The sequence below is a fragment of the Argiope bruennichi genome, chromosome 10 (genome assembly GCF_947563725.1).
Source record: "Argiope bruennichi chromosome 10, qqArgBrue1.1, whole genome shotgun sequence".
Classification (NCBI taxonomy): Eukaryota; Metazoa; Arthropoda; class Arachnida; order Araneae; family Araneidae; genus Argiope; species Argiope bruennichi.
Window position 1 is genome coordinate 113,099,786 of NC_079160.1, and position 12,047 is coordinate 113,111,832.

Sequence of the window (12,047 nt, forward strand, 5' to 3'; positions counted from 1 at the left end):
AGTATTACAGTTGCTCTCGAAATCGAATATACCTTTAAAAGATATAAAAATATATTAAATTTAACTTTAAAGTTAATAGCTGAAAGAGTAATAAAAGACGAATTAAAGAAACATACAAAGCTTGTCCATTTTGTTTTCAAAACTACTTCCAAATAGTGTGACATAGTATTAATAAAACTTTGTCACTTAGGGATTTTTTAACAAATACTTTTTTATGTTTATTTCAGAATAGAATTTTCCTATCTAGATAATGTTTTTAAATAATATTAAAGTCAGAAAACTGAGATGGCTAAATATTTGGAGTTGCCTTTTCCAAAAGATTCTAAACCTTTTTTAATGTCTTTTCGTATATCCAAATAATCCTTTTTATCTATCATGCCATCGATAAACTAAATTCCCCACTCCATTTGTAAACATATAACCCCATACAAAGATTGAATCGCTCCGATACTTGCTCATAGAATGGTGTTTTGAGGAAGTAGTTCAGAATTAGGTTCCACACATGCAGCTCTGATATAATTTCCAAAAATAATAATTTTACTTATTGAATATGGCATAGATCCAAAATTCCACAGGATCTCAAATTCCTGCAGTTAAAAAAAAAAAAAAAAAAAAAAAACTATTCTTTTATCGTTACTGAATTTGGAAATGAAGGCTTTACTTCTATCTATACTACCATTATATATATTAAAGAGCATTTGGGGCACTTTTCTGTTTCTGATGAAAAATTTCACTGTATAGCTAGCTATAAATGCGAAAAAGCAATTCCTAAGTAAACATTTTGAGATTTTCTTATTTAATAATATTTCCTTTAGTTGTCGAAATGAAAGTTCCTTTTCTCCTGCCACCAGGCTTTTTTTTTTGTTACTAATTAGTATAGCAACTACATGAAAATTACTAATTATCATTTACTTGACTTATTACTAATTACATAGCATGTAAAAGATTAAAATCTTTCCTTTACAAAATTTTTTTAAAACTATTTCTATATAAAATAATGCGCAAATATCGTATAATAAATAATGTATATCGTCTAACTTTTTTTAATTAAAATAAATAAATTGAATCAGACGATTTTAAAAAATCGCAATACTTAATTTTCCCCATGAGTTATTCATATTTGCTATATTAGTACTGTAAATTTTGTTCGTAAATGCTGAAGTGCAAAAAAAAAAAAAAAAAATGTTCTTCTTTTGAGTTTGAACAATTATTTTGAGCTTACTTAAAAGCATGGTCAAATCACTGCTCAAAAATCAATAAAAGAATTGCCAAAAGACGTATTGAAATGAAGGATAAATTTTTTAAAAAGCGGTAGAATAGTTTTAAAAAAAGGAAAAATGTTTATTATTTTCTAATTAATTGAATATTCAATTAATTTTTATATTTTGAAAAGTTGACAATATTTTTTCTCACTTAAACATGAAATATGTGCTTAATTTATATAAGCAAATTAATTCTTCTTTAATGGGCCTTTTAACATTTCTGTATTTAAACTTATATGAACATTTTATGATACTATTTTAAATATTTAATAAAAGAATATTATATTTAATATTGAGAGCCATGGTGATTCTAAAGTATTCTAAGACAGTTATTCTGGCAAGGTAATAAACGAAGAAAATTCTCACGCGACATTTTCCAAAATTTAATGATTTAATTGAAAGCAGTCTGCTGTGAAACAGATCACCATTGATTTAATTTTAGTAAGGTGCGGCGTAACTATTTAGGTACGGTTTTTGAAAGGAATCATAAATAAAAACAAAATGGCAATTGGATTCTAAACTGCATAAATATGCACAAATTTCTGTTTTGCGTATGGGAACATTAATGATCTTGCACATATTTTGAATATGTTTTTAATGCATTGATTATTTAAATTCTGTGTAATAAGTTTAATTTTCAATGCAAATATACTTATTTGTGTTAAATCTGTCTTTTTAAAAAAAATTCTGGAAACTATCTTAAATTTTTTAAATTAAGAGATAAGAATATTTATCAGTGTAAATTCTAAGATATTTTGCATGTATTACTACGGATGAACTTTATAACTCATTGGTATGAAATTTAAATTCCTATATGGTAAAATTAGACATTAGATGTAAATGCCTGAATGGTACACTTAGATGCCAATACATTTTAAATAACTGTTAGAACATTTAGTTTTATTTTTAGAAATTATATTACAACAAATTATTTTTATAATCATATAACCATTACATTACAAATTTAAAATTAAAATAAATCTCATAAATTATTTTTCTTTAATTTCAGAACATTTATATTCCGTTATAAAGGAACAAATTAGAAAAATGAGCAATAAAAAATCAGTCAAATCAATTTTGATAGAAATTCTACGTTTTTACAGGACATTTAGAGATGTAATAATAATCATGTTTATTTGTTTAAATATCCATTCTTGAAATAATCTTTTTTTTTTTTTTTTTTCTACTTCTGAAAATGAATTTTTTTAATCTTTAAAGATGATAGAGTAAATTAATTTCATTTTAAAAACTTAATTTTACTTTTAAAAAATGATGGATCTTTCTTCTTGAACTATAATTTAACACAAGCAAAAATTTTAAAACCACATAATATTCTTAAAAATTTAATTTTATTCCATAGCACAAACCTACATATAAAAAGTACATTATGAGCACCCATGCAGCATAGTTTAATAGTAACAAAATCCAAAAAAAGGAAAATTTAAAGTCTTTATTTAAAATTACTCACACTTTAATTTTACGAGAAAAATTAATATAGTAGACAAAATGAAAGCGCACTATTCTTGTAAGCTTGCATACTTGACTCGTAAAACAACAGGCACAGAACTGCAAGGAAGTAGACCTTTTTCTGTGATGATAACAGAAATCAAATCAGAAGGTGTCACATCATAAAGTATATTACAAGTCTGGAAAGATGGAAGTGATTGCCAATCTTCAAGACTCTCTTTTTTATTAAGGCAGGTTTTAATCAAATCTTCTGGTTTTCCAAGTTCATTGTGCACAAATGAATCTGACAATGACCTGTCACAAAATTTATATGTCTCGCAACAAACTAAAACAGGAACACTATAAGATGAAGCTACCAATGCCAATTGCTTGCAACCTAACCGAGACATAACATATCCGTTTAAAAGCAAAGCATGAGCCCCAATAAAAACTTTTGAAGCTTTTTTCATAACAGAGCAAACTGAATCGATTGACTTATAAGCGCACTGCAGCCCATATTTAGAAAGAAGATGCAACATCTGAAGGCCTTCAAATTTGGGACCTGAGTCAATGACTGTCACATGGAAGGATTTATTTTGATCATGAGCTTTACAAAGAACATCTTTGACAATAGACGAATAGGCATAAACAACTATGTTATCACCATCAACAATTTTTGCAGTAGCTGACATGCAAATGGCTTCTTTAGCTAAAAGAATTTCTTCTTTGACGAAATTGTTAATAGAATTATAAAGCTTTTGTTTCACTTCTTGATCACTACTATCTTTAGGAATACGATTAATTTGATGCTGCAAAAACCGTACAGCATTAGTTATACTAACAGAAAGAGGTCTGCAATTATTCAAAAAATTTAAATACATTTTCAACTTGGATTCTAAATCTCTGGAAAACTCCTTGTCTGGTGGTTTTTCATAATCTTGAATAGCTTCCCTAAATGCTCCAAGAAATCCCACACATCGAGCATTAGATCCACAGATGGTACCTTTATTGAAATGAACACCTAATTCAATAATAGCAGGATGAATTTTCAAATTTGCATCACTCATCTGTTTTGCAGTTAGATCTTTGACTTGGGGCAGATGTGAAAAAATCTGCGATCCTCTATTTGTGACTTTTTCTGGAGTAGATTTTGATGTACTTTTTGATTTCGCAGCTTCTGTATTTTCAGTATTTATATTTTGCTTGACTTGAGGTGGAGGTTTTGAATTTTCAACAGGAGTTTTTTTCTGTGCAGCTCCTTCAGGGTGAGAAACATTTTTTTCATTACTTTTTGCTAATTTAGCAGCTCTTTGGGCTTCCTGCTTGGCACGTCTTTCAGCTTTTAATTGTGCTTTAGTCAAAGTAGGTCCTTCAGAATTGACTGGTCCATCTTTTGTTTGGCCAGCAGGATCATTAGAATTAACCTCCTTCTTTATCAACTGATTCACTTTCTGCAAGTTTGGTTCCATGGCCATACTACTTGTTTTATCAGAGGATGTTTTATTTTGATCAGATGAAACTGGAAATATACTAATTGATGGTTCTGTCTGAATTTTTGGAGCTGACAAAGTAACTCCTTTAGATTCTTCTATTCTGTCTTTATTCCTAATTAATACAGTTGAATTACTATTAACTGTGGACACTGCTTCAGAATTTACAGGGGCTTTATTATCATTTGCAAAGCCTTCGTGACTAACAACTAAAACACAAGAATCGCCGGTTGCAGGCAATTTAACATACGTAGGTGCTTTATATGAAGCATCAACAGATTCTGGATTTGGTTCTTCAGAAGGCAAGTTATTATCTACAGTAGTCTTCTTTTTCTTCTTCTTCTTCTTTTTTTTCTTAGAAGTAGAGTTAACAGCTGTTTCCGGTTCCTGGTCTTTTTTATCTACAGCAGGAAAATTTTCCTTCTCAGACTCTTGAGGTTCTTTTTCTTTAATAGGCACTGCTTTAGAAAGAGTAACACTAATTTCAGGATGGTTCACTAATTCAATACGGTCTTTATCAAATTTGAAAAAGTTAGTTTGAGAATTATCTTCAGTGATCTTTGGTTCTTCTACAACTTCTGTAGTTGCTTGTTTAGATTTTTTCTTCTTTTTCTTCTTCTTCTTAGATGAAGCACTAGTATCTATATTATTTACAACACCATCATGGGTCATAGTAACTTCAACATCATTGAATTTTGTTGTCATACCAACTTTGTTCGGCAATACTTCATTGATGCTAACTGCACCATTTTCAGGTTCATTTTGAGAAATTTTATTTTCTGGAGGAGGAGGTGGAGGAAGGGTTTCTTCTACAACTGGTTTCTTTCCAGATTTCTTCTTCTTTTTCTTATTCTTCTTTTTCACTTCAGGTTCAGACATAACAGTCTGTTAGTAAAAATGCAACAGACAACACCAACGTCTAAAAAGAAAAACTACTCAGTTAATTAAAAAAAACTACACATGAATTTATCATTTCTCTTTTTAAGTAAATTTTCATAGAAATTAAAAAAATAGAAGAAACTTAAATAGATAACTTACTAATTTATTGCCGATGAATTAAGAGAAATAAAGAGCCCATATAATTCAATACATTTATATTTCCAATATACTGGTTTTACCTTTTACAAAATTAAAATAAATTTAAAGGAATTAACAATGAAAAACGGAATTCATAGAAGTGAGCAATTAATTTAAAAAAAAAACAATTATTGAAAAAGCTAAAACTTATTTAATATTTTTTCCAACAAAAGCTTAAATTCACATAAATATGAAGATGTTTTATATGAATTATATTTTTTATATATATAAATATTAATTATTTGAACAGAATTTTTTCATCAAGTATCAGAAAATACTTCTCTGTACTCACGATCCTAAAGGAAGACTTCTTTATCTCCCCCCCCCCCATTTTTAGGTGTGAAATAAAAGTAACATTGTAAAGTCAAAATAAAATCACAAAACAGCAACTCTAAAAAAATTAATAATGAGCTTCACTTTACTTTATAGTCATAAAAACTTTAAAGTCTTCTAAACATTATAATATAATAAACATCTTCCAAAAATTAAAATGTTATCATAATGCTTCCCTACTTTCAAATAATAAATACAGAACTTCAGTCTCTTTTTTATCACAATATAAATATAAAATAAATGTTAAATTGCAGGCAATTGCTTTTATTAAAGTATGGATTAATATTTTTAATGAAAAGAAAATGTCAAGAAAATAATACTGCAGAAAAAAAAAAGCATTGAAAAAAATTATTGCAAGAAATGATGCAAAATAAAACCTATGCAAACATTTCTGAGTAATGCAGGCTTTATGCTCCTCCTGAATATATGTATGTATATATCTAAATTCAAAACACATCTAAAACAAATCTATATACTCATTTGCAATATTATTATTAAATGTACCTCAAAACAAAGCATAAAATGCTGCTATATTTCTAATAGATGATTCTAATCTTCCTATACAAAATATCAATGAAATGCAAAATATCAATGAAAAAAGAGAATAATAGCAGTATTTCTGTGAGTACATTTAGCAATTAAATTTAGTTATAAAATATTTGGTAACAGGCTTGCTTCAAGCAATATTGTTTGCATCCTTTCAAAAAGAGCAAAAAGTGGTAACATGACTGGCATGATTTGTCAGATTCAAACATCACCATTTCTTATAAAAGAATGCATATTAAGTCAAAGTAAAGTTTTGTATAATATTTGAATATACTCTTTGCTTTATATCAGAAAAATGTTCAGAAAATACTTCTTTTATTATTGAAGCCCTTGGGTTATTTAAAAGGCTTTCTCTTGATAATGCTTTCAAGGTACATTAATTATTTAAGAAATAATAAATAACTAAACTGATGAACTAAATGTAGATTGCCCCCCCCCCTCCTCTCTGCTGCTTGAAATTTGCAAAGAAAGTGAATTTTATACAATTACTATTGAAGTAAATATTTAATATAAGGGAAATCTTTCCACTGTATACCATCTTTATAGATTTTAAGTTAAATAATGCAACAAATCTACAATAAATAATGTCACATATAAAAAGTTATTTAGAACACACTATCCCTTAAGTAAAAGAAAGTTAAGAATTTTTCTAGGTGTTAAAAGCAAATACTCTCTAGAAGACTAGTTTTGTCTCACATGTACCAAATGGACCCTTAGGATTATTTCTGCATTAAATATCTATTCTGATACTTTTATAAAACAGACATTTTTTTTTCCCACAGATTTTTAGTGTTCCAATATTTAAAGATTTACACACAAAAAAATGTTAAGATACTCGATTCTATATTTTTATGGTACTATAATATTTTTCAAGAATGTCTAGTGCATTTAGATATCCATTAAAGTAGATTTTAAATTAAAATAATAAGAACAAATTTTTTAAAACTCTTAAATAGCATTTTGTAATAAGAATTATTATGTTCAAAAAGGTAATGAATAATGCAGTTTGAGCAAAAGTAAAGGACAAAACAATATATGGAACAGTCTAAACTTCAAAACAGCAGTAGTATCAGTATTTCTAACAAAAGGATGTTTTATTTCTGAAGACCGGTATAAAAGAATTGCTGCTCTTTTGCTTTTCTAAAATTGTTTCCATAAATTTGCAATAGTTTCATTTATTTTAAGATTCATTTCTGCTATTGCATTTGAGTAACAATCATTTCAAAAACAAGATCTATCACTTCGGAATGGTGGAAACTGCACATAATATCAATAATAATGTTTTAAAAAATTGGCAACAGAAAATACAAATAAAATGGTTTTCACAATTACACAGGTAAGCACAGTTTTAGTAATAGAAGCTGTTACAAAAAGCAGACAATATTAATACCACAATTTTTTTTATTCATTTTGCAATTTTTAAACATGAGAATTTGGCTAGAATTTTTTTTAACAGTCATGTGGAATGAATTAATAAATCTTCTGTTAGCAGAATAAAGTGGGGAAAAAAAAGAGAATTATTTCCAAAATCATTTTAATTTTTATTTAGGCAAAATGAAAAACAATACGAAGATATTGCTCCTTTAAGAAAAAGAACCGAAAGCTTAGACACACACCCACATTCAACACATATCTTACCTCTCCATTATTCTTTTCATATAAATTGATCATCACATTGAATGGCAATAATTCCACGAGTTTTCCTAAAAACGCAAAGAATATTTTTATATTTCTGAACTATAATAAAAGCTATCTGTTTCCACAGCTATGGTCACAAAATGCGTCTGGGCATATGAGAGTCAAGAGATAGAAAAAGAAAAAACCCAAACTAACTCTTTATAATGATAGAACCATTGACGAAAATGATTTGCTGTTCAAGCTTGGGTTACATTTTTGCTGAATTGATTCATTTCAGTTCAAAAGAATTTAAGTATGTTTAAATATATAACTGGATCAGCTGTTATATTCTAATCTTTACAATTTATGGGCAATTTTAAAAAGTGCTTTAATAACAAAAAAGAACTAAAATGTATTATTAAAATTACTAAATTGTACGTAAAACTTATTATTAAATAAGTTTTTAAAAATTAATAAAGAAGAGCTACAAGTGTAATTCCAAAAGAAAACCATTTTCAAAAATCAAATTATTGGATTTTCCTCCTATAACAAGAAATTAATATTCCACTTGCTCATGTTTTATATAAAATTACAAGAAATAATACATTTAATGATACCTTTTTATTAATAGGACATCAGACAAAAGTCTGTCAAATTTTAGCGATGAAAGTTAGTGTAAATGAAATAGTGCTTGAAATCTTTCTAATGGAAAACATGCACGTTTAATTTGGTAATTCTCGAACTCAATTAAATTTTCCAAACTCAAGTTGAAAATGATATTTTAAAGTTTCCTACAAGACTTTTACATCACCTTGTACATCAATGCATTATAATTTTATTATTATTATTACCTTTCATATCAATATTAATACATTAAAAATTTCTGCAAATATAGGCATTCTGTAGTTGTAGGGGAATGGATAATAGTAGTATTTTAAAATCTATGCTTCCTGAAAAATACTTTTAAAATTTTATATCATGAATTACAGAATATAACTTAAAAATAGCACAGTCAATGAACTTGTCAAAAAACTTATGTAATCTTTAAATTATTATTTCTACAAATTTTTAATACTTTTGAACCAATAAATAGCAAAATTATTGTTTATTTATTCAATCATTACTTTCTTTGTCAATTTGTGTACGACCCCTAAAACATGAACATCCAATATGATTTTTCCTTTTTGCGAACTCATATCCAGACATTGAAAAGTGGTTTAAGTCAGCATTTATGTAGTTTCATATCTTTGAGTTTTTTTGTGATAAACTACTGAAATTTTATGCATGACCTTATTAGAGGATGGGGCACATTTTATTCAATGGGAATGTTTTTGTACAGGGTCCATATAAAAATTTAAATTTTGGTATTTTTTTAAAATTTAATCCCCTGAAAAATTTTTCTCGCCCTGTGTTCATAATCATGGATGCTTAAATCTCGCACAACAATTCAGGGTGAATGTATCTTTAAACATTAACAAATCACTGATTAATTTGGATATAATTTCTATGTTTTTTTTATAAGTACATGTATTTGTAATTCCTCTTTGTCATTAACAGAAGGTTCACAGCCAGCAAATCAAAAGCCATGGATTTCCTTGTAATTAAATCAGCATGTGGTGGCAACATTATAAGCCAGCTAACAACTTCCAGAGAAGAGTGTACACTTTTGTCTAGTGGATATGTTACTCGGCTATGAACCCTAACGTTGCGAGTTCGAACCTTAACTTGCACAAGCAGTTTTTCTTACTTTGGAGGAGTTTGAATAGTTACTCCCAGAGGAATTATTTAAATATTAAATCTGTAAGCCACAAATTCTGTAACGAATTTAAAGAATGGCTATTAAAGTAAAAGACTTCCAAGTAAGAATTGCTATTTAAAAGAGTTTTAATGTATCTGTGACCTGATTTAGTTATCTTTATTTTGAATCAAAAAATTCAAATAATAGAAAATTAATTGTTCATAAAATGAAACAAACATATAATTAAGTCACAAAAAACATTAATTCTGACTATAATAATAATAGTGCTTTTTTAATAAATATTATTAAAAATATATTAAGTAGTATTTTCAATACTTAAAACGAAAATTCATGTTTGTCGAATATCTAAGTTTTGCTTGAGTTTCCAAGGCATTTAAACAATATGACAGTCAAAGTTATAGTTAAATCTTTCACTCAAGGTTTTAAGTTTTATTGTTTCTTCTATATGAGTATGTTGATTTAGTTTCAAAAAGTGTACTCAATTCATGGTCTTCAATGAATATTTTTGCAGCCAGTAAGCATAATAGTAAGTAACAAAAGTTTTAATAAAAGTTATTAGCTTAGTGTTAAAAATTCATAAATAAATCTAATTCAACATCAAAAATACACATAAAAATATTTAAGCTTTAGAATTAAATTTGAAATAATGTTTGAAAATTTTAAATTCTTAAAAAAAGTGTTCACTAATTTTTTCTGTAGGTATGAAATTAATGGTTAACCATATAGAAATGGAAGTAATTAATATTCAATGCCAATCAAATCTAAAGTTTAAAATGGTCTAGGAATGACTGATTTTAAAAACTATTTGCATGCCAAATTTTGAAATTCTGAAAATTGCCATCTGGAATTATTTCCTTTTTAAGTGCTTACCAATAAGAGAAACTGTTTTCACTTCTGAAATGAAGTAGATTAGATTTAGAATTACTAACATTAACTCTTGGATTATTTTTTTTTAATTATTCACTGTGAGTAAGTTATTCCTTTACGTAGGAAAAATGATAACAGAGAAGTGATTCCAAAAAGAAATGATTAATTTTATTACTATTCTCATTCTCTTTTACAGATTGTGTTTAACATTTTTGCAAAATTACTATATATTTGTATATCACATAAGCTTGGATTTTATTTATTTGGTCCAAGCTAATATTTGAATTTAAAGCCTTTGAAAAACAGCTACGTGAGGTTAATGATGTTAAAAATGATTCATAAAGATGGACTGAATGGCATTAAAACAATTTTGAAATATATTTGACAGCAAAATAAAGTCTTAAATTCTATGATAATTTCCATTAGAAAGGGATGATGTAACAGGTAGACAATTTCAATTGAAATAGTAGCAACTTATTATTACAAATAGTTTTTTTAAAACTGTCGATTCATTTTAATATTGTTAACTTTTTCATAGAAATAGAATAAAGTTATAAGTTCATTATTTATATAAATCTTTTACTAACAAAGTAAAATACAAGAAATTTAAATAAGTACACAATATAGTTTTCTTTAAATAAAAGTATTCCCTTGTTTCTTTTACTATTACCTGGCATTATAAGTCAAAATGCCATTTAACCCAGATTCTACCATTTTAGAATATATTTTTGGTGACATTCCACAGTTAAATCACGGAGATAAAATATTAAACACATTGTTGACATTTTCAAATGACCTGATTAAATAAGGTATAATGTTAAATCCCCCCCCCCAAAAAAACCAACATTGAACATTAAGATCTAAACTATACATAAAATTAAGATAATCAATATTTCTATCTGGTGGTGATTTCAATTATGCTTTTTATCATCACTTGCTCTATAGCTGATTTATGATCAGACGGAAAGACAAATATTTATGAAAAACATAAGTTAATAACTTCAATTACTCTTCAAACTTATATTCCCCACTTTTCAATGATAATAATTAATACACAATAACTATAAACAAGCAGTTTGTAAAAGATTAATATTGCCGGAGGGGAATCAACATATGTTATAAATGAATCTAGTATGGATTATCATTAGACGACATGCATAACAAAATAGAGAACTTAAAACTATAAAACTAAATAATTAGGTCGTTTAAACTGCAAAATAAGATTAAAGCATTAATAATTTTAAACAGAATGATGCGAAATATTTAAAAATACATACTTTATTGTTCAAAAATATTAATCACCTCCAGGTGATGAAAAAGTTGAAAAATTATTTTCTCGACCCTGAGATCAAATCAAAAGAAAAGCTTAATTCTTAATTGCACACCTTCAGCTATCACAAAAAATATGATGAAATTCATTCAAGCAACATGCTTCTCAAACAGCAGCCATTTGACCCACGTTGCCAAATATGCAAACCACATTATCATCTGGCGTGTTCCTAAAAATGTGGAAATACTGAAATTTTTATTTATTTATTCATTTTTATAGGTGCAGAACCTTATAAAGAAAAAAGTTCATTTTTGGAAAACTTTTTTGAAAATTGTTCGGATGAACATATTTCAGTTAAACATAATTTATTCTAAATATTT

The 12,047-nt window shown here is 27.1% G+C and overlaps 2 protein-coding genes across 3 annotated transcripts in view; one reads left to right on the forward strand and one right to left on the reverse strand.

The window, feature by feature from the left end:
- LOC129988961 (uncharacterized) overlaps nucleotides 1–12,047 on the forward strand; it is a 91,672-nt gene that overhangs the window by 61,016 nt on the left and 18,609 nt on the right. The window lies entirely within an intron of this gene.
- LOC129988959 (translation initiation factor eIF-2B subunit delta-like) lies at nucleotides 2,593–11,868 on the reverse strand. Of its 2 annotated transcripts, XM_056097253.1 has the most exons (3): nucleotides 11,675–11,868; nucleotides 7,793–7,857; nucleotides 2,593–5,117 (listed from the first exon to the last, which is right to left on the reverse strand). In XM_056097253.1, the coding sequence occupies exon 3, from the start codon at nucleotides 5,075–5,077 to the stop codon at nucleotides 2,780–2,782; it is 2,298 nt and encodes a 765-aa protein (XP_055953228.1). In that variant the 5' UTR covers nucleotides 5,078–5,117; nucleotides 7,793–7,857; nucleotides 11,675–11,868; the 3' UTR covers nucleotides 2,593–2,779. The 2 variants fall into 2 exon arrangements, with proteins under 2 accessions (XP_055953228.1, XP_055953229.1); XM_056097254.1 differs by lacking the exon at nucleotides 7,793–7,857.